We start from the raw sequence: 26,990 nt of genomic DNA on the forward strand, positions 1-26,990 counted from the left end.
TGTTTGTGGCAAATACTACGCTTGGGTTTCGGCTCTTTTTTTTTTCTCAAAGCGGCGTCGTTATGTTCACTATACATTGCTATTTTACATTGCAAACCCCCGTCACTATTTCCCCATTCCCTTGTAGTGAACTTGAATATCAGCTACTATAGTGGATAGTAATTTGAGGCATTACACGACCCAAGTACCCCTAGCCTGTTATTTGCAGAAGTCCACCAACCTTCCAAATTAGCGTAAGCTCTATCTAGCCTTGAGGTCTATCAGTTTCCCCCGAGTTGATGGTTATGCCATGTGAACACTTGAGGGGCCTCTAGAATGTGAGAGAAGTCATTTAGTTGGTGTGCATTTACACACGACCACCATTTTTCACTCTCATTCTTCATCATACATGATGAGTTGTAATACCTATATCTAGGCGATCTTTTGTCATGTTTTAGCCCTTGAGAAGGAGAGTGGAAACATCATCAATCACCCTCTTTAGATACTCCCACTAAGTTGCCTTGCGAATTGAGGAGTTAGAAGCATAAATAGAACATACATGCATAACAACCTCACCTCCTACTCGGATTGCAATAGAGTGAGAAGATAACCATCTTCATCAAACCACCTAGGGATGGTTGGAGACACTCCCTTATGAATAACATGGTATCACCATCATCTCTTTGGCAATTCGTTGCTCTAGAGAAACATAACCATGAATTGAGATTCTAAGCGCATCATTTGCTACAATCTTGATCTCTTATAGGGTTTAGTTTCCTTCCCACCTACACCTTAACTTTATAGTCTAGACTCTCAAACCAGTAAACTCCACACTACATGTATTGAGGAAGCTACTTATGTATTCTTATGCCACCAACTTTTCAATAATTGTGTTTGTTTCTCAAAAGTCTTAGAGCCACATCACACATAAATTGTCAACTTAACCATGACCTTTTTCACTTTGCTTGATTCGTTCCTATGCACATGTCTTTGATCCTTTGTTAATGGATTTGTTACTAGTGACTCGATGGTTTTTTGAAGATCTTGGGTGTTTGTACTTGGCAGTGGCTCAAGGGGGTGTCGCATGCATAAGCACAACTAGTTAACTAAAATTAGACCTACTTGCATGAATTGGGCGAAGCTTTGTAATCATCGGTTGTTAATTTATGAAACATGGCCACACGTCATCACTGCTAACTTTATCAACTCCATCAACTCAAATGGACCTGCACTTGACCCATCTCTTAATTTGCTCATGTTGTTCTAGTTTACTTGCACGTTCTTACATTGCGACAAACGACCTAGATCGATCGGAACAACCTCCATTTTAGCTAGTGATGCCAACTTCCCCTCCATAAATCCCATGTGAGATAACACTTATGGTGCGCCTTTAAACAAATGCGTACGCTTTTCTCTCTCCTAAAGAATCAAGACCTCTGTCTCTCTCTCTCTCGTCTTACGTCTGCTCCACGCAGAAGACTGGACTGCAACGTTTGCCTTGAAGAAGCGAATGAAGCAGCGGAAGGTTGCGCTTTCTCGTGGACTAAGCAAAGCCTCTTCGCCTGACGATGCACGGCCGACCAAGGAAATCTGCTGCTCTCGATCCTGCTCGACTCAAGGAGGAAGAGGCCAAGATCGCCAATCTGCAGGCCTTCCTTTCCGATGTACTTCGAAACCATCGTGAAAAGAAGTAAGGATTGCCCCGGATCGTACAATTCTCCACTTACTTAGTGATTGACACTCCAGGGATCGGTAGATCAGATGCGGCATTTGGATTAAGCTTGATGCAGGCTATTGTGTATAATCGAGTCATAGATCGGCAATTTCATCGTTAAGCGAATTGGCTTGCATTACAAATTCAAACGTTCAGCAAACAATCATCTCTTGTTAAAGCGAAACTAAACAAACTTGCTTGCTATGCTTAAGTCAGCCATCTTTGGTGTACAAGTTCAATTCTAAGCAAAGATTTAGTGTGTGTCAGTGCAGTTGATTCGTAAATGCTCAATCACAATGTTAAAATGTTTTTTGATTATCAGCTTGGTTGTTTTATGCTCGGTTTCACTTGCTTTCAGTTATTCCAAAACTGCACTTCAGCAAAGTGCACGGCTTCTTGAAGTCAATCCTGAGGTATACACAGCCTGGAACTACCGAAGACTTGCAGTTAAATCCATGATGGAGCCAGAAGTTGATGATGTTGCACGCAAAGCCATCCTTGAGCAAGAGCTTCAAGTGGTATTATCTGCATTCTGCCTGCTAGGATACTTTTGTGTATGTTTCTTTGACATCAGTTTTATTTTAATTCATTTTATTCACTTCCAGCAAAGGTCAAAGGATTTCATTGCATGAAACAGGAAATCCTTGATTCTTTAGATGCCAGTTTGTGAAAAAGTGCTAGACTAATTGGTGGCCAATGGATTTCTAAGTAATCTTTGATACTATCTGCTTCATAGATTCCACATAAAAACCAAAGCCTAGGTACACAAGGTCCTATGCACATTCAGTTGGAATGGTTTCCCCTATTCCTTCAGTGCCGTCCATCATAAGGGCTCACAGCCTGCAATAATTTGTATTTCAAAGGGTAAGCCATTGGTTTTCTGAGGCAATAGATTGATTCCATACTTGACATTTTTGTCAGAATGGATACTTATTCTGCTTGTGCTAGATAGTAGCTTCGTTGGCTTAGGATTGGTGAGCCAAATGTTTTTGGAGCATTGGCGTACTGACATTGGAGTTTTGCTTGTACTTTGTGGACCTAGCAAGTCCTTTCACAGGCCATGGTCTACCATGGATTTGATGAAATGTCAAATTCGTTGTCATATACACACGTGACATATGCTTTGTTTAGGATTGGCTTATTCACTATTGTAACATTGCTGTACATGCTGTTGGAATTCTTTGTATTCTCATCAGTTTGTGGGTGAAAAGCGGTTGAGAAGACAAACCTTGTGCCAAGGCCATAGAACAAAGCCTTCTAAAACCCTTTATCGACCTTCGACTCTTTGGCAAGCCATGCTCTTGGAAGATCTCCATGATAAAGAGACGTGTAACCTCTGCTACATCCATCGAGATTTGCATGAAATCAACCTCGCTTGCTGAATGCTCATGTTGTGTGTAGTGTTTTGATTGACTCTAGCCTTATATCATTCAATTTTCCATAATTTCGTTTCTTCAATTCCATTGCGTTTCTCTAGTCTCCATCTTCGCTTCTCTCTCCATGTTCTTGTCCTCTTGCACAATGGACTCTGACAAGAACTTGTAGTAGCCTTGCTGCTTGTTTAAAACACATCTATATATAATTGCCCTTTGCAAATTGGAAAGCATGTCTATGGCGATCCGTTGCCTTCAACTTTTTTAATAATCTCTGAAGTGAATACTTAACCTTCTCATAGGTTGCATCCATGTTCTCCACATAACGATTAGCCTCAAAGATGTTATCCTTAAGTGTGCAAAATAGGAGACACTTTCTTGCCACTCCACAATCTCAAATGGAGCCTTACTAGTGGAAGTATGCATCGTATTATTATACATAAAGTCTACTGAATGCAAGTACTACTCCCACTGTGTCTTATACTCTAACATGTGGCATCTCAAGAGATCTAAAACTGTGGAGTTTGCCTATTTAGATTGACTATTTGTTTGTGGATGGAAGGATAAAGAAAATTTTAGTGTGATACCCATGTTCTCAAATAGCCTCTTCCAAAACAAATTGATCATTCAAGGATCTCAATCACTAATAATTGACTATTATTGTTTGCTCTCAAAAACAAGGCAACTGTCTGACAACACACTTGGCACTTGCAGTAAATGCGCTGATTGCTTTTGCACGTGTGAATCTGCTGAGCTTTGCCACACAAAGGGACAAAACATGAGGTGATTGCTCTAGAATGCTTGTCTAGGGGATGACCATATTGCTAACAAATGGAAGGTGTGACCGAAGTGTCATACCAAGGTCTTTCAAAGCCACAATCTTATTGAGGGATGCAAGCTTATCTTGGATCTTCTTCATCTTGTAGGGGAGTTTATGATAGAGGTTCCAAAGCTTCAACTTGAGGATTATGTGATGCTTGCATCTTTAGACCTAGTAAAGAGATACCAATCTAGTCTAGGCTTTTGCTATGGTATGGATACATCTTACATGCATGAGTATAGAATCTATACAAGTCAAGAAGAGAAAAGAGTAGGCTTTAGCGCTGAGCTGATTCCATCAAGATGTTGAGTTAGTGGTTGCTTTGACATGGGAATACATGGTAGGTTGGGGAATATAGTTTGACACAAAACCCCACAGGTCAAAGGTGAAACCAACCTTCCTTTTCGGATAGGGTGGTAAATAATTTGATTTAATACTAATTACAATAAGCATAAAATTTATCTAAATTGAAAATGCACACTTAACCACTTAAATCTTAGACATTCAACATCCTGTTGGTTCCAAAACTGGTGTCCCTTGTGGTATTTCTTTATCTTATATTGCAAATGAAAGGAGTATAATTGAGATCCTTTGATCTCCTTTGCTAATCCAAGTGCCTCTTGTTGTCAAAACTGACTAGCAAGTCTCCAAACCAATTTGCCCCTTGGTTTGCTTGGGGATTGGCCTTCACCTTACTCCTTGATAGATAAATCCAGTCCCAAATATTAGATGGTTGGCCTCTTGAATCTCCTTGAAATTCCTTGGTTTCAGTTGTTGAAATTTAAGTCTTAGGTCCCCAATTTTGAGCATGCATTCTGAGGTAGCTGTTAAATCCTAATTTTTGCTGTAAATTAGGGTCTACATCAAAGATTGATTGAAATTTTTTCTTTTGATGGCTCAATTTGTTGGAAAATGTTAAGATAACTTGAGAAATGACTGGGGGCGAGAGAGAACGTTGTAAATAGAGAAATTTCAGAGTTTCATCGCAAGAAACACTGAAAACTGCTGTTGCCTTGGTCAAAAAGTCATGGAAGCTATCACCTACAACTTAGGACCACCAAAAAGATTGCTGCGCCCTCTTATATGTTGTCATCTATACGAAAAGGACCTTGGGCTACTATCATCTACTCCTAGAGGGCTCCAAACTGCTGTTACATGTTGTAGGACTTATCCTTGGTAGCTACAATTCACATCAGTAGGCTCTCCTTGCTCTCTAACAGCCTCCTCTCTCACAATGGTTGGAATAGACTTCCACTAGCATCTAAAAACGTTTTCTCACTTGCATAGCCAAGTTTTGCTAAGTGGCAACCTTTTAATTCCATTTTTCAGCATTATCTAGCTTATTAAGTAATTTTCAGAATATTAATTCTAAAAATTAATTTAATAATCATTCTAGTGTTCATCAACCAATAATTAAATTGGCTAGGTTAATTTGTCTTCCAAGTATCCTTGAGCAGTTATTAGTTCTTAGATTGGTATTAATTAATTAATGCCTAGTCTTTGATGTCACTATTGATATTAGTGGCGAATAAATTGGTCTAGGTCAAAATTTGACATGGAGTACTACCTAGTACTTATCAAACATAACTTATTACAACTTTTGCCTTTGGGATCCACTGCATTCTCAAGGTCTTTGGCCTGTTACTATGAAATAATTGCCATGTGCATCACATGTGCTAAACAACCTTGGACGTTTGATTAATAACTTAATCAAGTGTTATTGGCAAGATTAAAGCATCTTAAAATTTCACGTCTCGGAGACAAACCTCCCCCTTGAAATCCTTGTAACCATCCTTGATTCCATTGCATTATTTCAAAAGAAAAGCATAATGTATTGGAATTTCCATAAGGCATCATAGTCACAACATTAGCCACTGTTGTCCAACCATGCCACATGGCCCAAACCTTGCTGAAAATTTCCAGCCAGCCTAAACATCAGATAATACTAAGAAAATTTTTAGCATAAACCATGGCTGGAACTGTTAATGATACTTACTAACATGCTGTTGTCCATGGAACCAGCTGTAAACTATTGAAAATTGAGCATAATCTGATCATAAACTGATCACTTTGCTGATCTGAGAACTAATCACAAACCTCAAGCTGATCACAAATTGATTGCAAAAATTGATCTGCACTTGATGCAAAGGTGATCCCAAAAGTAACCATAAATGATTCTCAAATTGATAAAAAACCGAGCTGAAATTGATCTCAAAATTGAGGCAAAAGCTCATGCCTAATTGATCATGAAGTGATACCAATTTGATGCAAAAGTATAGTTTCAAAGCCGTGGTAACAACCATACTCATCTCCATACATCTCACAGTGATTAGTACATTGAGTAGTAAACCCATTGCAATCATATTCTTAGCACAGTACCTTGGATGCATGTTGAATACATTCGAGATCCACTACACTATTGAACTTGATTGAGCCCTCGGCTCTAACTAAAAGGCATTTAGGTAAAGCTGCAACAATTGAGGATGGTTTACCAAGTCATCTTTTTCCATCCACTTTGCATCTATTGGTGAAACAATGCTGAAGCTTCACCAAGAAACATATGAAAACTTTACCTCTAACATTACTTGCCTCAAAATCTCTATTAGGTTGTAGGCTTTTCTTTCCCTTTAAGCGTTGCGATGCTTTATACTCTCACATTGTTGCAATTCCAACTTAACTAGTATGCAACATTGCATCCAGTTGACTAGTCTCTCATGTGTACTTGACATGCTAGGAGCACCAGATGCACAAGGAAATATTCTTGTTTGCATACTTTGGACAAGTGCAATGTGACTGTGCATGGGAATTTACATACTACCAGCCATACCAAGATACATTTTCCTATACATTGGATGCATTATTAGCAACATTTTTCCTCATGACCAACACTATATGTGTCAGAGTGCAGCGATGCGAAAGTGTAGGACAAAGACTGAGAAAGAGTGAACACAGAGAGGAGAGAGAGAAAAGGAGACAGTGTAAACGTAGAAAATCTGCAGTGTAGTATGTTATATAAGAGTGCAGAAATATACACTGGGACAGAGGGAATATCTACGTATGTCTCGGACTTGATGATCTTGATCTTCGTCAGCCCGAGCACAGTTTGTCTCAGCCAACAGATCTCAAGACCAGAATTTGAAGTGAATATATGTTGAAGTGTGCCACAAACCGGCTATAAATAGCCAAAAAAATAGAAAATAACTGCACCAGGTTGGCTGCATTAAATGCAGCCGACTGCAGTATAACTAATTGACTGCAGTAAAACTGTCCGACTGCAGGTGCTGACATGGCGCTGTTGACGTGGCATTGCCGTACTCTATTGTTCAACGACTGTCCAGGAAATACTGTCTAACACCCCCTCTCAGATCTTGGACGGGTCAAAAGACTGAGGGATTTGGAATGTTGCCGAAGAAGAGCCTGGGGAAGCACCTTTGTAAACAAATCTGCAAGATTATCCTTCGTTTTGTAGTACTCCACATCAATGGTCCCATCCAGAAGCTTCTCGTGAATGCAGTGATACTGGATCTCAATGTGCTTCATCCGGGCATGGAATATAGGATTCCGTACCAAGGCAATACAACTCTCATTGTTGCACCGCAGAAGAGTAGGACGAGTCTGGGGGTAGCCAAGCTCCTCTAACAATCTCTGAAGCCACACAAGCTCATGTGGAAGACGCAGCCGGATACTCTGCCTCAGTAGAAGAAAGGGCTACCATGGGCTGCTCCTTGCTACTCCAAGGGATAACCCCTATACCCAATGTAAAACTGTAGCGTGTAGTAGACCGTCGGTGGTCCACATTGCCAGCCCAATTCGAGTCACTCCAACCTGCAAGAACCAGATCGGAAGCATGTGGACCTACAGGATAAGAAATCCCTAAGTTAGAGGTCCCCCTCAAATATCGAAGAATCCTTAGGGCAGCCTACCAATGCATCTGTTTGGGTTCAGTCATGAACCCCTGCCAAAAGACCCACAGCAAAACAAAGATCAACACGAGTGTTGAGAAACCAAATCAAGGATCCAATCAACCGACGGTAGCGTGAAGCATCTATCACGGGAGAATCTGAGTGTGAAGTGGCCTTCTAGTTCAGGTCCATAGGAGTAGTAATGGGCTGACAAGTCTCCATCTCAAAAGTCACCAAGAGCTCCTGAATGTACCTCTGCTGAGAGATGAAAATCCCCCTTTGAGACTGATAAATCTCGTGACCCAAGAAGAAACGAAGAAGCCCCAAATCCGTCATCTCGAATGTCTGATGTAAAGCTGTCTTGGTCTCTCGGACCCTCTATGCATGATCCTCTGTGAGAATCAAATCATCAATATACAACATAAACAACACACGACCAACCTCGGAAGTGTGTACATAAAGTTGCGGATCGGCCTTGGAGCTCTGATATCCCAACTTCGACTGAAGAAACGAGTCAATCTTCTTGTTCCATACATGCGGAGCCTGCTTGAGGCCATACAAGGCCTTCTTTAACATGTAAACTTTCCCATCCAAGGATCCAAAGCTAGGAGGTTGCTCAACATAGATCTCCTCTTGCAAGTCACCATTCAGAAAGGTTGACTTCAAATCCAACGGATAGACAGGCCATCTCCTATGGCCAGCCAAGGTAAGAACAGCTCGAATAGTCGCCATACGAGCAGTGGGGGCAAAAGTATCATGGAAATCAATGCTTGGGCATTGAGCAAAACCTTTAGCAAGAAGGCGAGCCTTGTGCTTGTCCAAAGAACCATCGCTAAGGTACTTGGTCTTGAAGACCCACTTGACACCAATCATCTTCTTGTGAGAGGGACGAGGCACAAGAGACCAAGTGCCATTCCTCTCAATAGCCTCCAACTCGGCTTCCATAGCCTTCCACCAATGATTAGATTGCAAAGTCTTCTTCACTGAAGTGGGCTCACGATCCTACATAACACGTGTCAGCAAATAATAGTTGGAGCAAATAAGTTTCGAAGAATGTGCGTGGTGTCCTCCATGACCTCCGCGGTCCATCTTGCGATTTCCACTTCTCAGGGACCTCCTCGATCCCTGAATCTCGGAGTGTGTCGCAAGCCCAACGAGGAGGAGGCCGGTGGAAGGGAAGACTCAGAATCAGAAGAAGAATCTCCATCAAAAGACTCTGGCTCCAAAGGAACTGTCTCGGGAGCCCAACTCTCCCCTAGATCTCCAAGAACAGGGTGCTCCTCACCCCCCTTTGTGGTTGGAACTTCCACGAACCGCACATCTCGGCTCGTGTAGACATCCCGCTTGATGGGATTAAACAAACGATAACCTTGGGACTGGGAGCTGTAGCCAACAAAAACCTGTCGTCGGGAAGCCACCTCGAACTTATCAATCTGCGTCTTTAGAATGTGCACATAAGCGTCACACCCAAAGATCTTGAAATAAGAGACATCAGGCTTAGTTCCGAAGTGAGCCTCAAAAGGTATCATCCTGTCAGCGGCAGAAGTGGGAGATCGATTGAGGATGTGAACTGCGGTAGTCACTGTCTCGGCCCATAGAAATTGAGGTGTTTGTTGGTGCTCCATCATGGTGCGCGCCATCTCGATCACACTTCGGTTCTTCTGCTCCAAAATGCCATTCTCTTGGGGAGTGTTGGTGTTAGCAAATTCTTGGTGAATGCCCCTATCTACACAAAAACGAGCAAACTGCATTAGACATAAATTCACCTCCCTTGTCTAAATGCAAGGTCTTCAGTTGCCAGCCAGAACGATTCTCCTCAAAGAGAAGCCAATCCTTGAAGTGAGAGAAAGCCTCTGACTTCAAAGTCAAGAAATAGGGCCAAGTCATCCTGCTGTATTCATTTTTGATCAACATGAAGTACAAGTGTCCCTTCAGAGACTCGGTCCTTATCGGGCCACAAAGCTCTGTACAAGCTCCATGGGTGAAGTAGATCGCCTAGAAGCTTTGTTCGGAATTGCATCCCGATGCAGTCTCCCACGAATGCAAGAGACACATGGTTGATGGCTCACCACTATGTCCGGCAAACCCCGGACAAACGATCTTCGCGACGGCTTCCGAAGGTACCCATAGTTCAAGTGGCCAAACCGAGCATGCCAAAGCTCGGACTGTGTCTGAGAGATAAGAAGAAGAGATGTAAGAGCTAGGGAAGACTTTAGCTTGTAGATGCCATCCTCCTCATACCCTGCAGAGAGAACCTTCCTCGATTCACGATTAAGGACGTGAACAATATAACTGTCAAACTCCATCAAGAGACCAAGAGCACAAATCTTATGGACTGAAAGCAAATGGTATCCCAAGCTTGGCACATGCAACACCTCGGAAGTGTGGGTACCACCACATCCATCTGGAATAAGTTGCATCTCACCCCGCGCAGCAATAGACACAGAAGAGCTATCTCCAATGAGAATTTGCCCACGTGAGGGTCGCAAATGGGCAACACCATCGGAAGGAGTCATGTGCCGTGAGGCACCACTGTCCACAATCCACTCTCGAGCTTAGGGAGCTATCATTGCAGCATCAAAAGTCTTCGATGTAGAGTCCTCAATGATTGCTAAGTGTAAAAAAGCAGCTGATGAGGGTGCAGCCACCGCTCTAGAATCCTTCGTGTTCTTCTTCTTGGTGTCCTTCTTGTCTTTGTCGGGCAATCCTTCTTCTAGTGACCGGTCTTATCACAAGTATGGCAAGTCGATTCCTTCTCTTTGTCCTTAGTGGATTTGTTGTTCTCCTTTTTCTTCTTTTTGTCCTTTCCCTTCTTTTGAGAGGCTTGACCAACCAAAGCCTTTGATTTGGAAGCATTCTGTCCCTTCAACTGTTGCTCTTGGTCCAAGACCATAGGAACCAACACTTCCCACTGAAGAGTCGACTCCCGCCTTGAAGCAATAAGAGCGGAATAAAAGGTGCCGAATCGTGGCGGAAAAATTGGGATAGTAATGTGATCGCCATGTCTTTGGAGGAAATAGGCTTCCTCGCATTTTGAACCTGCATCTAAAGCTGCCGAAGCTTGTTAATGTGTTCTCGAAGCAAAGAAGACTTATTCACGGACAAGGTCCGCATTTGCACCTCCAAAGAAACCCTCTTCATTAGGGTCATCCGGTTGTACATCTGATCGAGCTCCAGCCATATCTCTCGAATTGTAAGATGAGGAATTGCAATAATATACTTGATATTAGATTGATACAATGGTGTTTACAACAAAAGACAAGATTTTAATATAAGATTAGATCAAATACAAGACAAGAACTAGAGATATATGGCTTAAATTGAAACTAGAGAGGACTTACCTTGCAAGAGCCTCACAATTGGCATTGGCAAGATTGAAAGGCTTGCATTCTAAGAGCTCTATTTATACTAGAGTTGAGGAGGTTAAGGAGAAGCTTCTAAATGATGATATTATTGATCACATAAGCATAATTGACGTAAGCGATGACATAAGCGATGTTGTATCAACACTCGTATAGAACCTTTCAAAGGATCCCCTAGAACCTTCTTAGAATGTTCTAACTCTCAACTTTTAAAAGTTTCTAGAAGATACTAGGTTTCTCAATGTCCATGATAGTGACTAGTCTAAAGAGATGAACTCTATTGTTTTATTGATCCCAAAATGCCCTACAATTAAAAGGCCATGCCTTGTTTGAAGTATATGTAATTGAAGTGATCAATGTGGTACATACAGTAGCCCTTGATAATGGAATATGTCTTCTACTTCCTAAAAGCCTTCAATACTTGTACACCCTTCTTGATTTTTTGGTTGATATTTTGGGTAAAGCAATCCTTGGAAAGTTCTTTTTTGACTTGTAGAAGAAATGTCAGATCCATAGTTTTATCATATGCATATGGTTGTTGATGCAAACATGTAATGAGGACATGTATTTTTGACACCTCACTTAACATGTGGATTAATTTTTAATCACATGGTTAAGTAAATGTTGCACATGTGAGGTGTAACTGGGATTAAAGTAAATTTACGAGCCCAGGACTCGAAGAAATCATGGGATGTCAAAGGTAAAAGTTGCTATAAGTTATGTCGCACAAATACTTGGTGATATCTAGTGCCAGTTGTTGGCCTAGGTCATTCATTTGGCCATAAGTGTCAGTTGGTGACACTAGAGAAGTGGTGTTTAATGGTACCTCACGTCAATCTGATGGTCAAAGATGACGCACAAATACTCGGGAATGGAAGTTGCCTAGCTAATTCAATTATTGACTAGTCATATTATTTTTCGGTGCCCACCGAAATAATTATTAGATTAATTTTTAGTATTTAAAGACTGAAAATTAATATTTAAATATGAAAAATATTAAAAAAACCATTTGGGAAGGCTGTCACTTGTCAAAATTGCCCATACAAGACTGAAAAACGTCTTTAGAGGCTAGAGAGAGGCATTTTTATGATTCAGCTTGCAAGAGAGAGAGGAGGAGAGATTGCTGGTTTGATTTGAAGCCATTGGAGGACTTTCTGAGGCAGCCAGGGGCAGAAGAAGACCAATCAACAGCAGCTTACGCTATCATCTACCAGCCATGTCACAGCCTTGCTTCGAAGATCTTAGCATTGGGACCCTTGGAGACTGAGAAAATTCAGATTTCTCTACTGTAAACCCTAATCTGCAGCAGAAATTAGGGTTTAGCAGCAGCCTCGGGAAACGTGCCAAGAAATAAAAGCTCCAAAACTTGGATTCAATAGGATTGAAGCTGTTTTTTAAGCCTATTCAAGTAAAGAGACCAACAAATAATTGAATTTGGGGCATTTTCCATCTCCATCAAAGCGGGTGAAGGCCAATTGATCGCCTGAAATCAAGGGGAAAATTAGATTAAAGACTTGGTGGTGATTTTGAACAGCAAGGGGAGTTGAAATACTGAAAGGGATTGAGAGAATCCCATTGCAAATCAACTTCTTCTTCAATAAAGCTAAAGAAATAACGAAAGGGGGGCCAATTTTGGGGCCAATCAAGTGTGCATTGTCCAAGATTTGCAGGTAAATTTGTATTTTTCAGATTTTCTTTAATTGTCTGCTGCTGTAATTAAGTTGTAATTAGGGATTTACCACCCATCCACGGAAGGAGGGCTGGTTACACAAAAATATAAAATTTAGAATATGATATCCTATTTCAGATTTGACTACTTTTCAGGGAGAGGACGGGAGGTGACTAAAAAATGCAAAACTTGACAAATTTATTAAAAAAATATCACTTATCTATAGACAACATTGTCTAGCAGCTGCTTACCATCAGTGCTTTAATTGTGACTTGACTCAAATAATTGAAAATCAATTTGAATTTTTTGTGGCAAATCAATGTTGTGTCTCAATGGCTTGATAAGACTTTGTACCTTGGTCGTCTTCACTAGAAGGTCACCTTTGTTGGCGACTCTTTATTAGGAGCCATTCTTATGACAAGTTGGGAGGAATGAGACTATGTTGGTCCATTTCCCTTTTAGTGTGAAGGATTCTTGTTGAGTGTGAAGGATTCTTGGTCCATTTTTCTCGTGGTGCGTGTTTCAGCCCATACAAACTCTTGTTGAGTTTACATACCATGTGCTCTTTTTTCTTTGCAACAAATTTATGATATCTTTCTCGTGGTGCCTGTTTCAGCCCATACAAACTCTTGTTGAGTTTACATACCATGTGCTCTTTTTCTTTAGCAACTAGCCGTGCTTTGTACCTTGGCAAAGAACCAAAAGTGACTTTCATTTTGTAAACCCATTTGCATGGTAGCAATTTTTGCCCTGTAGGCAAATGCACCAAATCCCAAGTGTCATTTTTCATGAGAGATTTCATCTCTGACAGCATAGCCTTATGCCATTTCTTGCTGTCTTTTCTGTCCATTGCTTCCTTGAAGCATGATGACTCACCACAATTTGTTAACATGACATAATCAGCTATATAATTGACATAAAAGGCAAACCTATTTGGTTGTCTTTGCATTTTGGTCCAAGACACTTTAATGTCTTGCTGGTCTGATTTTCAGCAAGTGCTAGGAATTTTTTAAATTTATCCAAGGCCTCGTCTTACGACATATTGGATAAACCCATACTTTGCGTGTGGCATCATCAACAAAAGTTACGAAATACTTCTTTTTTCCTAGAGATACTAACATCTCACATATATTTGAATGTACCAACTCTAAGGGTGAAGACTTTAGAGAAAGAGATTTTGTATGTGACGTTTGAGCATGCTTACCATAAATACAATGATCACATTGTTCAAAATCAGCATACCTCAAATACAGCAAATAATCCAAACGAGAAAGCACTTTCATTCTAGTTTGACTCATGTGTCCCAATGGGCTATGCCACAAAGAAACACTTGACTACTCAATTATGGTGACTATTATGGTGACTACATGGTCATGTACGCTAGATACATACAAAGGATACAAAGTATCACTTTTAGAGCCCTTGGCAACAATGTGAGAGCCCTTACAAATTTTCCATTTGCTATCTCCAAAGGTGGTATGATAGCCTTCACCATCTAGTTGCCCTGTGCTTATCAAGCTTTTCTTGAGTTGAGGTATATGTCTCACGTTATGCAAAGCAAACATAGAGCCATGCTGAAATTCAAATTTCTTATTGCCAATACCTACAATTTAACATGCATAGTCATCCCCGGAGTGGATAACACCACGTGCACCACCATTGTAGTCAGAAAACCACTCATGATGTGGTGTGACATGAAAATACGCATCTGAGTTAAATATCCATGTGTGCATGTCATCCTCAGAATATACAATCAATGCATGTGCACTCAAAGGAGAAGCAAGGAGTATATCACCGTCACTGTCATTCTCATGAGTGACTACATTTATCTTCTCTATCTTCACACTGCTTTTCTTTGCAGGTTGGCTGTCCTTTTTCTTAGCCTTGTTATCTTCAATGTTTTTGCTTTTGCCTTTCTCTTTCTTCAATTGAAAAAACAATCCCTTTTGTAGTGCCCTTTCTTGCCACAATGATGACACTCCACATTTTTACCATGAGACTTGCTGCGTACTCTATTTTTAGAACCGCCCTTTTGCCGAAATCTGCCCCTAGTGTGCAATGCATTAGAAGACTTGTTTGTTGAATTATTTTGCTTGTTGTGTTCTTCCATCAGCAAAGAACTCTCCGTATCAGAATATAATAGCTGAGCATTTGAGTTACTCAAAGCTGTTTTGAAAGTATCCCAACTTTTAGGCAAAGTGCATAGCAAGAAAGTAGCCTTGAACTCATCATCAATGTGGAAATCCAATGCAATCAGTTGATTGAAAATTGAGTTGAACTCATTCAAATGTACAGACATGGCTGTAGCTTCCTTCATGCGAAGGTCCATCAACTTTTTTAGCTAATAATCCTTGTTGGCTGCACTTTTTTGAGCATACAATTCCTCAAGTCTTTGCCACATTTCATCTGCAAAATTCAGCTTCTCAATGTTAAAGAGCAAGTTGTTCGACAGTGAGAGCTCTATGGTAGAGTGTGCAAGCTCATCCAAATCATCCCACTCTTCTTGTTCCATACTTGTTGGTCTTATTCCCTTCGCTTTGATGGGCTTTACCTGTTTCTTCTGCACCAAGACATTGTAGCATTGTTTTTACCATATTGCAAAATTGTGTGTACCCTCAAGCTTCTTGATGTGCAAAAGGTTGTTGCTGTCAGTGTTTCCAACCATGATTTGCAGCATTAAATTGACTCAAACTTCAGCAAATGCAAGCCCAAATGTCACACAAATGACCACTGTATGCTACAAGTACCAACCAGCAATGAAAATCAAGTAATTGTGGAAATTAGATTTGCAAATTTTTTAGAAGGATCATCTAGGAAGTACCGTTTCTTCATGAGGTACAAAGAGAATAGATTGACGTAGATGCCGTGAATGCCTCAATTTAGTGATATTTCTATCTCCCAATTAGGAAAAATTGAAAGGAGGATAGGAAAACTTACTAGAGTTTCAAGAAAAAATTCTGATTTTTTGCTTCTCATTAATAGATAGAGTAAAAAGTTCAAATATTTTCAAATAGGCTCTGTTGGATTTCTCTATACCAAGCTTCTCAGGAGTTTTCTATTCTTCTTATTCCACGTTCGGTTCCAGAATTAGAGAATGTTTGCTATGGTACTCCAGAATCAATTACAGCCAGATTTATAGGCCAATGCAATCCTCAAAATTCTGCTGCAATTTCTGTTCCAAATGCATTCTCGGGCAAAAATTTGATGATTGTGGTCAAAAGCCCCAAAATTTCAAAGGCAAATCTACCTAGATTGCATCAATATATGTACCCAAGTGCTTATACCAAGCAATTCTTGCACAATTTGATGAAATCATGCAAAATCCCCAATTTCTCGGGTCTGATGTGCACAAATTTCATTCAAATTGACAAAATTTCAATAGAATGTGGAAAGCCTCAAATTTCTCAGGCAAATGTGCACGAAATTTGCAATTTTTGAATTAAATTGTCCTGTTCAGCATCAAAACCCCCAAAACCAGGAAAAGCCCCAAATTTTCGGCTCAAAATTTCACATTGTGCTTATGCGTGCGAACGCCCATCAGCGGGCCAAAGGTTTAATTCAGAAAACCTTTGAAATTCTGAAAAATAATGAAAAATCTGTCCCGTTACCTTGATTGGACTGCCGCCTGCAGTCTGAGCTGTTTGATGGACTGATGCCATCTGACGGACTGTCTGATGCAGCCTGATAGACTGTCCTGATGTAGTCCTAATGACTGTCCTGATGCAGTCTTGATGCAGCTCTGACGACTGTCCATGCAGCTCCAGCAACCTAAGCTTTGATACCAGTGAGTGCAGAGTACGAATTGAGAGACAGAGAGCACACGACTCGACGTGGGTACAATATCAAAAGTGTATATATATATATATATATATAGTACATGTGTAAGGGTGCGTGCCCACTCGAACACCGTAAAAGGCATGGTGACCCTTTATTCCCAACAAGGTGGGACATTCCTTGTCTTGTCCTTGACAAAGGAATGTGTTCCAAAATGCCACTTGTCAAGAATGCTTGTGGGAATGCTTTCCTTATCTTTGATATGTAGCTCATGACCTTGTCTTCTTTCATATTGTGTGCCCTTGTTTCAACTCCCTCATGGATGTCCCACTTGCCTTCATGACAAATGCGTTTGTAACGCATGTCCTACATGCCTTTGTAACGCCCCAGCTTGTCCCTCTTGCCTTCATGACACCCAAGCCTATGGAGTCCAGCTGCACTTCTCCCTTGCAGCTGCCACTTGTAGTCTTTTCTCTCAGCTCTTTCCTCTCTTATCTCTGCCACCTACCCAGTGCCCTCTTCTCTTTCAGCTTGCAGTTGCCCTTTTGGCCTTTTTGCTTGAGAGTCGAGACTAGTATCCTTGATAGTTGTGGCCTTTATAGTTGTAGCCTTTTTGGCATGTTACTTAAGCTTGGTTAATTGTTTTGTTCACTATTTGTGACATACTAGCTTGTAATTCAGTTTATGGTAATGTCTTTAAAATTACATTTCCCCGTTCCATGGGTTTGGCATCCCTGCCATCGTTCTCGTCACTGTTCCAGGTTCCCATTCTCCATCTCATGTTTCTATGTCGGTCTCCATCCACATGTTCTATAGCCCACCCTCCACCATGCTGTCTTTAAAGATTCTGGGCTTTCTGAACATCTTGGATTGATTGCAATCAACTGGTTTTTCAATCCTCCAGATTGAATAGTCACTCTCTTTCTGCTGATCTTTGTGTCTATCCCTCTGTGATTGCATGAATGGAACCAAATATTTGCACAAAAAGAATTACAGCAGATAGATCAACTAATGTCTTTTAAATATTATTAGACAATTATGGAATGGCCTCTTACATTGAGGGCTCTTCTTCCTCTATAAGCAAGTGTTCCAAAGAACGTTTTCATGGACACACAAAGAGCTGGTCTTTAAGTTGTGCTAAAATTTTTGTGAGCTTGTGCGCTTATGTAGGATGGATCACACGTTGCTTCGAAGTTGAGGTAAGAGTGCTAGCTGAAAGTCTGATTATGCTGTGTATAAATGCAAACATTTTTACCAGTAATTCTTATCAAGAGTTTGGACAGGTAGAGAGAGCTCTGGCCCGAAATTTTAAATGCTATGGAGCTTGGCACCATCGGAAGTGGATCATAGAGTTTGGTTTATCTTCATTGGATAGGGAATTTCAGCTGCTTGAAAAACTTTTATCTGCAGATAGTCGAAACTTTCATGGTTGGGACTATCGGAGGTACTGCTGTAGCTGGTCACATTTGTTTCTACAGATCAATGTGTTCTTTATCGTCCAAACTACATAGTTTTACTTGTTGCAGGTTTATTGTGGGTGTCAAGAAAGTAACAGAAGAAGAGGAACTAAAATACACATTGAAAAAGATCAACGAGAATTTTAGCAATTATTCGGCATGGCATAACCGCAGGTATTTTAGATGAGCTTGCAATGCACCCAAATTTGTATCACCTCAAAGTGTTGAGTCTTGATCTTGATGCTGTATGCAGCGCACTACTATCAAAGCAGTTCTCAAGCAAGTTGTTTTCAGAAGACAAAAGACAAGATATTTTGACAAAAGAGTCCAAACTTGTGGAGCAGGCATTTTTTACCGAGCCTGATGATCAAAGTGCCTGGTTCTACCTTATGTGGCTTCTTGGCCAAACTGTGCCTCTGGTTTCAGCGTCTACAGATGTTAAGGTTTGGAAAGATGGGTCAAGTTGTGATGTTAATCAGATCAACTCTTGCTCTGATTTCCAGGCTGGTGGCATTTCATGTCTTAAGGACAGTTTATCAGACACCCCTATCATGTGGCCTACTAAAATTTCTTTACAGCGGATTATAAATACGAACAATTTTCTGTGTGATGTGGAAAAAAAGTTTACATTGGAATCTGAAGAAAGGCCTTGCACAACAGCTGAGTGGCAACTCGAGACATTAGAGAGCCAGATAAGAACATGCAGAGAGCTGCTTGATCTTGAGAATGAAAGGTGTGCTCAGCCGGCTGCATATATAATTTGTTTCATTTCTGTCAATAGTTTTGGATTCACATGCTGTCATATTCTCTTGCAGCAAGTGGGCGAAGTTAACTTTGGCAAGATTGCTTATGGCATATGATACTGTTACCAGTTCTCTGCATGGTCAGAAGCAGCACACCGATGAAGTAAAGCAGCTCTTCAGGGATTTGATAGAAGTGGATCCTACTCATTGGCATTACTATGATGAGCAGCTCAGTTTGCTGTTGATTGATGAGGTAGGTCTGGCGTTTTACTTTTTGGTTGAGTTTTGGTTTTGACCCTGCATCACTACCAAATGTCCTGTTGTGCTGCATCAGCCATTCCCAAAATGATGTCATGGTTGAATGTGAAGCAAAATGGTCTGCAAGTTAAGATGAAGTGATGTGAAAGTGCAAATCGACCAATTGCAACATCAAACACTATGTCTAAGTGAAAGATGGAGAAAAAGGGAAAGAGACTTCTGGGCATGGTGGATGGTAGCAGCCAAGAAAGGCAATTAATTTTAAAGAACATCTTATGCAATTGCTTAACTGAAGTAAGGTTACTATATTTTGAGCTGATGTAGTAAACGGAGACATAATACTTGGACTCTTAACATGGCATGATCAGGTCTCTTTATACAAGTTTTCATCCACAAATAACGTGTCACAGTATGTAGTAAAATAAGAGTTGCTATAGCTAGAGAGAGAAGAGAGCTCAGACCACTGGGGTATTGGATTCAAGGTAGAGTGAGATGAAGCATTGAGAAGAAGAGAGAGTGTGAGAGAGAACAGACACAAGTTTGCTTGTAAGTGTCCTTTCACTAATGCAAGAGTGAAAAGAAAGGTAGAAGTCCTAAGGTATATGAACTCCACCCAACAAGGGTGGTCACATGGGAAAAACCACTTCCATTCAAGAGGGTTAAAAGTTCCTGGTGATAGGGTGCATTCACACCAAAATGATTCAGTGGAATGCAAAGTATCTAACCAAGCCCCTAAAATGAATAATGTGAATGTAAGCAAGGATGTAGCAAATCAATCCCCAAATGGTAATAAGCCCAATGCCTTGTGGAAGACTTTAAAATTTTCTCTAGATACAGTTTTTATGAATACGTCTCCTATGTTGTCCCTTTAGGCACAGACCAAGTCAACCTTCCTTGCATGGAGTCTTTCTTTGACATATTGATACTGCACCTCAATGTGCTTTGTGTGAGCATGAGATACTTATTTTCTTGGAGCTGCCAATGTACTGACTATAAATGAAAATACATGCATCAGATTGTTGTCCAACATGCGTATCAGCTAGCTAAAGTTGTCTGAGCCAAAGACTCCACTATGATTGTAAATGCTTTCCTGTATTAAGCTTCATATGATACACATATCACCAAAAAATAATTTCCACCAGCGGCCGCTGTTTGGTTGTTTCTTACCGACCTATGATACACATATCACTGGAAAATAATTTCCACCAGTGGACATGTGTGAAACATCTTGTCTACCTGTTATCATTAAATTCATGCAAGGAAGTAGATGAGAAAGTAGCCCCAATATTTGGTGCCTCTCAAGTAAGAGAAGACACTTTTGACCCCTTGCCAATGTTGTGAACTTGTTCTATGCATAAATTTGCTGAAGTGCAAAGTGAATATTTGGCCTTGTTGCATAAATCAATCAAACTTGCAACTGACTGCTCATAAAGTAAAGCATCAAAGGGAACCCTAGCATTCCAATAGAAAAGCAAAAACTGCATTCTACAGGTGTGAAACAAGTTGTGGTTCTCAAACTTGAAACTGCTGGTAGGTGTTCCGATGTACTTGGATTATCTCATGACATCATCCCCCTCAAGGGCAACAAACAAAATGCCAAAATAGTAATGCAAGTGAGCAAGATCCATCAAAGCAAAAGCTTGCTGTAAATCAGCTTTAAACGTTGCAAATTTTTGTTCATCGCCCCTAGTTAGTAGCAAATTTTTGTTCATCGCCCCTAGTTAGTAGCGTATCATCAAATGGATAAGAATGACAAGATCCTGTCTATCTTGTTCAATATAGAGGGTGCTCTCCATTTGATTATTCGGGAAACCAAGGCCAATCAGGTAAGAAAGTTTTTTTTTAAACCAAGCCGAGGAGCCTGCTTCAGCCCATACACAAACCACATACTTTTCCTTTCTAACCTTTTTGAATAAAACCAGGTGGCATAAACTTCTTCATGTGAATCACCATTCAAAATGGCCGTTTTGATGTCCAACTAATGCACATCCCATCCTTAATGTGCAGGCTGCAGTCAAAGCAACGACCATGCGTATGGTTTTTTGTCATACATGAAGTGGTTTGTAGAAGTTTTTTCATGGTCAATCACGTGCTTCTAGGCATCCCCATTCTGACTAATCAAGCTTTGTAGTGATCCATGTTACCATTTGCATTGCAGTTCAGCTTGAAAACCCACTTTGTTCTGACAGCATGCTTGCCCTGTGGCAAATCACATAACTCTTAAGTAGCATTATCATCAATGCTGTCTAGTCTAACGGCATGGCAACCAATCAATTTTTATTCTCCAATGCAACTTCGATGGACAATGGCTCTTGATTACATGCAGATTTCACTTGACAGAAGGATATTGACAATTTGATAAACTAGAAAAGGTATCCTGAATATGTGGAATTGTGGTCATGTTGTCAATAATCAGAAGTTGACATGATAGTCTTTGGGGAAGTTGTTGTGACATCATATTTCATCCAGTAGATATTCCAACATCTGGATATGATTTCTCTGCATGCCTTTGTGAAACTGTTGACTTTATACTTGAAGTTGTGTATATTATGACAAGTAACTAGAGCAAGAACCAGCTGAGAAATCTTAAGAAAATTCTACTGCCCATAGTTTGATTTTTGTATATCCTCATTGTCCATAAGGGTTTGAATATTCGCTGCAAAATTAGGCAATTCTTTTGGGCATACAACTTCTGAGAGTTTGTAGTCCAGTGCTATTCCTCATGGCAGGTTGTTTATAATCATTGTTTACTGTACCTTTACACCTGTGCAGATCACAAACAACATTCACACGTTGTCTGGGTATTGGTGGGAGTGGCAAAACTTGACAAATGATCATGATGGATGGCTCAGGTTCAACAACATGTCATTATCCAAGCTTGGAAATCTTAAAATACTTTCTTGGCTACAAAGATTAGACCTGAGCAATAATAGACTACAATCACTGGAAGGTAATGAAACTCCTTTTCTTTTGGACTTGCTGTCTGCTAAGCCTTGTATTATTTTTCTGGTATCTATCTTATTGAAAATTTCTGTCAATTTAGACAGGTAATTCTACATTGTTCAGGCTTTGTGTTCCACATGATAACTTACAGGTTTTTGTTGACGTCAGTTAGCTACTCAAACTTGAGCTCCCTTCCAATGTAGAAAATAACCTTTGCCTAAATTAATTTGTTGCATGTGCTATGCCATATTTTTGTACTGCAAAGGAATCAAAGACTAGATTGGGGTCCAAGGGAGTGGGTTTTGAGAGACCCATTCCTAGCACAGCCTCCAAACATGCCATTTCTTGGTTACGATACCAAACTTGGGAGGAGGATACAAATGATTATGATCAGGGTGCCTCTTGCAGCCCCTTGTTCTACATACAGGGCATATGCAGCCATTACTTACAGAGGAGATTAGATGACAGCTTCTGGCCCTCCAAGATATCCTCATTTGTATGTCCGATGGCTCACAGGAGTTTGGCTTTGGGTCTTCCTGGCTATGGTAGGATTTCAATGTAGAGAAGTAGAAGAAACTTGAAGTCAATATCTATGGGATTACCCTTTAGCACAAGAAACGTGGAGGAGAGTCCATGATAGTGCTTAGAGGCACTCAAGGGCAAAGCAAAGGATAGTGCCATGAATGAGAGCTCAGTTCTAGCATAATATGATGGTATGTTTGGACACCCAGGTGGAGACAGGCTATTGATCTTAGGCTGCCACCGCCATCTTGAAGACACTGTAAAGATTTGGATAGAGACGTTGAATCCCTTAGAGTTAGAGATGGGAGTTTTTTAGTCACCTGGATTTTTGGCACATCCTCACATCTGTGGAGATTGTCCCCTTATAATACATGCTTCTTACCTTCTCTAGAAATACTTTCAGCTTCTTACCTTGTCTGACAGAAATCTTGAAGTCAAACTCCACGGTCAGAATCCATTCGGTGATTTTTTTGTGTAAGTGTTGCTTGAAGTTTTTACATAAGTCAATGCACATACAGGTGTAAGATCTATGCTCCAGAATGCAATGCATGAGTTGGTTAAAGCTGTTAAGAGTGGTGCTTGAACTTTTTGGATAAGCTATTCTAGAGGCATCTGCAAGGATCTATGTTTGGAAGTAGTATACAGGTGCAAGACATCCTATAATTTGAGTGACGAGTTATTTTTCTGGTAGATTCTTATGAGTATAATAACCACTTACAATTTTGCAGGCATTGGGAGTTTGCCTAACCTTACATGCCTTGATGTGAGCCACAACCTTCTATCTAGCACTACTGCATTAGGCCCTATGCGGTCTATTCAGAATCTTCAAGTCCTCAACATCACGTACAACAAAATTGGTGCCCACACTATTGATACTCACAGATACTTATTTCCATCTTTTCTGAACAACACTCCTGATGAAGAGTTAGCTGAATGTGATGGACACCCAGCCTCCTCACATTTATGGGAGGTAATAGCGATGTTCCGAGGCATGAGACTGAAGCAGCTTGATATTTCTGGAAACCCTATTGTTAATGACCGAGCATTTGAGGGTAAAATTATTCAAGCTCTGCCTGTTCTTGTTTGGCTGGATGGAATAAGAGTGGGTAGTTGATTCATTTTATGAAAGAAGTGGTCTCATTTTGTACTCTCTCTTAACAACCCCCCCCCCCCCCCCCCCACCCCCGCCCCCCCAAAACCCACCCATGCAAGCACACATGCATGCATCCTTTGTGTGTGTGTGTGGGAGAGGCTGACATGCTACTCAAATATCCTTGATTCTTGACCACAGGAAACCATAGTTGAAGCTCATCTTTTTCAGTTGTCCAAGTTCTACCTATTCTTGCTTGGTTGGATGGAATAAGAATGGGTAGTTAATTCATTTATTTGAAGTAATGGTCTCATTTTGTACTCATGCACAGGCACGAGCATATGTGCACACACACTCAATGTTTGATAGTGTAAAAAGAGTGAAGTAAATATAAGATTGTCCAGCATTTTGGTACCATGTAAGCACATCGTAAATCTTGAGGAGAGGTTAACATATGACTGCAGTATTATTGAACAATAAAAGCCACAATTGAAGTTTGTCTTTGTCAATCACCCTAGTTGCTCCTAGAGAAGAAAGTTGCTAGAGTTCAATCACCCTAGCTGCTCCTAGAGAAGAAAGTTGCTAGAGTTGAATCCTCGTAAGCCAAGCTTTGCAAGTAATGGGCAAGTGCAGAATCCACCCCAATCTTAGCCCATATGCCACCAAAATGTTTCTTGCTTTTTCCTTTGCTAACTCTTGTTTGATTGAGAAGGCCTCCACAAATAAATTGATTTGTAGTGCTCTTGATCTACATTTCTTGACAATTGACTGCTTTCTAACTTTGTAAACATTTTCTTAGCTACTTGCAATGGCTAGAGAGAAAAATTGCAAAGATTATACACGTCCCAATGTATGTACAACCTCAAGATAATAAAATCTAAAGAAAAATGCACAATGTGGAAACTTTGGGAAAGGCAAGCATGGAGATTTTCCACATGCCAAAAGCATAACCACTCTAGAATCAAGAGCATCAAAGCTAGGCACACCTACAAGCACATCACTCTCTAAGAGTAAAAGACTAAGGAGCCATAGGTTGTAAATTTAAGCAAAGGAAAGCAAGATACTTTTGCCCATGAAAAGACAAATCTAAAAGTCCATCCAAGAAGAATAGTGTGAAATATTCGAAGGCTTAGAAGTTTGTTTGAGAAGAGTAAATCAACTTATGAATACACTAGATAAATAAAAAATATGCGAAGGGTCATATGATGATAGCAAATGCTCCTTTCTTAAGGGTAGTAATATATACATGTAACAAATGTTAGGAGAAGAGTGAATCAACTTAGAATGCTCTAGATAAAGGCATAAAGGTTCATGTGATGATAACAAAAGCTCCTTTCTTGAGGCTAGCAAGATGTATGTGCAACAAATATCATATACTTGTGAGCTATTAGACAAGTATCCTTGATTGCCTTCAAAAGGGTGTAGAAGACTTCCTCATTGATTTCATTGCAGATATCTATTTGGCAAGGATATACACACATATAAGCTTATTAGGTATAGGTCTTAGAAGCCGCTTGTGCAAATACACACAATTGATAACAAGATACATTCCATGTTGAATATCTCCCTTGCAAGAGAACCAATGGATAGCTCTATTTAAGTGAAGGATGGATAGGATAGCGATGTTGAGAAAGGGGAAAAGGAGACATAACAACAATAGAAAAAAGAGAGAAAAGATAAGGAGAGGAAGGATAAAAAAGAGAGAGAGGAAAAGGTGGAAAATGAGAAAATAAGAGACACAAGAAATCTTCAATCATCTAATGGACCTTGCGAAGAAAAACTTCCAAAATCTAATGGAAATTCAAGGTCAAGTGGTGGTGAATGTTGGGATTGGGGGGCAACAACAATACCTCAACATATTCGTAGAAGGCTATGCATGTGCCCCAATAATGTGTATTGCAAAGTAAAAAAGAAAGATATTCTTAATAAAGAAGGATGGAGAATGTTAAAGTCTGCATGCATGATGCTAAATATACTTGTGACTCCAATTGCTGTCATTCCATACTTGTTAATGTGAACATGTCTTTACACCATTGTTAGGATTAGTCTTAGATCTTATTGGAATAATAATAATAATACACATAAAAGACACAGTTAGTCTTAAATTTCATTGAGATAATACCAATGTAAATTTTGTCGCCTAACAATGAGACGAAAAATTTGACGTAGAAGGTGCTAGGTGAAGATATTTTGAAATCTATACCTATTGAATGTTTGCAAATCATTTTTCTTATATACTTTCTAATGAAAGTTGAGAGTTTCTCTTTTCCGTTTGTTCATCTTTGTGAGGAACTTTGAAGAGGAGAGTATTGTTATCAAATCATTGTGCTTATAGCTTCCACTCATCATCATTTCTTGTATTTTAACATGTGCACACCTATATAGAGTTGGATGGTTACCTAGAGGAGGTCATGGAAGAAGTTTAAGCTATTGAAAGTAAATAAGGCTAGAGTAGAGCACATGCATTCAAAAAAAAAAAGATTAGAGTTAACTGCCAAACTAATGAAGCTAGAAGATGAATACACACGAAAGGACATATTTACATCTCTTAAATCATCACAAAAGTTTCTCATAACCATCTTGGAATCTCTTAGAAACCTTTGAATGAATCTTAGAAGGATCCAATGTCTAAAAGATTTAAAACTACTTTCTAATCATATTCAAAGGATATTGCACTAAGGGTGATTATTAACCCCATTAACAGAGAGACAATCTCTTACATCATTGGGTCTATGACTAAGTGGTGCTACTTAAACCCATAGGCCATAGAGTTATACATAGAAGATAGTCATATAATGCATATGCCTTTAAAAGGATTCTTCAATATTGGCAAATGAGTGTAGAACTTTAGAGATCATACAAAGTGCTCTAGAATTTGAAATTATACCTTGAAGAGATTTAAGAGTAAAACTAGTTAGGAATTCACGTACAATTGGTTACAATACTTTGAATTGACATTTTATCTTAAAGAAGTAAGAGAGAGGAACGCATAAATCAAGAAAGCATAAGATTCTAACAATTATGATGAATTGTTGAATCAAAAGAGGTAGATATTAGGAATTGACAACATATGTACATAAGTCTAGGAAAATAAGTTTTTTATGGAGCAAATTTAGCCACCAAACTTCATTGCTAAAGTGATTAAGAAGAGCAATAGACAAAAGCTTGGATTGTGTACATGAATTATTATTATTTTTCCATTGGAAGAATTGTAGAAAATCAATCCAGGACCATATATCTTCTACCATTGGTGAAGCCAAACTATGATGGAAGAAATGTAGAGATTATGCCATAATCAAAGTTTCTCAAAATTGAAAATAAATAAAGAAGGTAGTGAAAAGATGATACTTGCTACCTTTATTTGAGTTAATCTAGATGAAAAAG

At 39.9% G+C, this 26,990-nt stretch overlaps 1 protein-coding gene across 3 annotated transcripts; it reads left to right on the forward strand.

Annotated features, from left to right (window-relative positions):
• Positions 1–1,347: 1,347 nt before the first annotated feature.
• RGTA1 (RAB geranylgeranyl transferase alpha subunit 1) lies at positions 1,348–23,901 on the forward strand. Of its 3 annotated transcripts, none has more exons than XM_087674506.1 (8): positions 1,351–1,669; positions 2,052–2,247; positions 17,877–18,037; positions 18,120–18,224; positions 18,304–18,783; positions 18,866–19,046; positions 21,824–22,001; positions 23,245–23,901. In XM_087674506.1, exons 1-8 carry the CDS (start codon positions 1,548–1,550, stop codon positions 23,628–23,630), a joined length of 1,809 nt encoding a protein of 602 aa, XP_087530632.1. In that variant the 5' UTR covers positions 1,351–1,547; the 3' UTR covers positions 23,631–23,901. The 3 variants fall into 3 exon arrangements, with proteins under 3 accessions (XP_087530635.1, XP_087530632.1, XP_087530633.1); XM_087674507.1 differs by having other exon boundaries at positions 1,352–1,669; positions 2,052–2,211; XM_087674509.1 differs by lacking the exon at positions 21,824–22,001 and having other exon boundaries at positions 1,348–1,669; positions 23,245–23,421.
• Positions 23,902–26,990: the final 3,089 nt, after the last annotated feature.

Source organism: Lygodium microphyllum, chromosome 3 (genome assembly GCF_053477565.2).
Source record: "Lygodium microphyllum isolate KBCC chromosome 3, Lygodium_microphyllum_v1.1.10, whole genome shotgun sequence".
NCBI classification, from domain to species: Eukaryota; Viridiplantae; Streptophyta; class Polypodiopsida; order Schizaeales; family Lygodiaceae; genus Lygodium; species Lygodium microphyllum.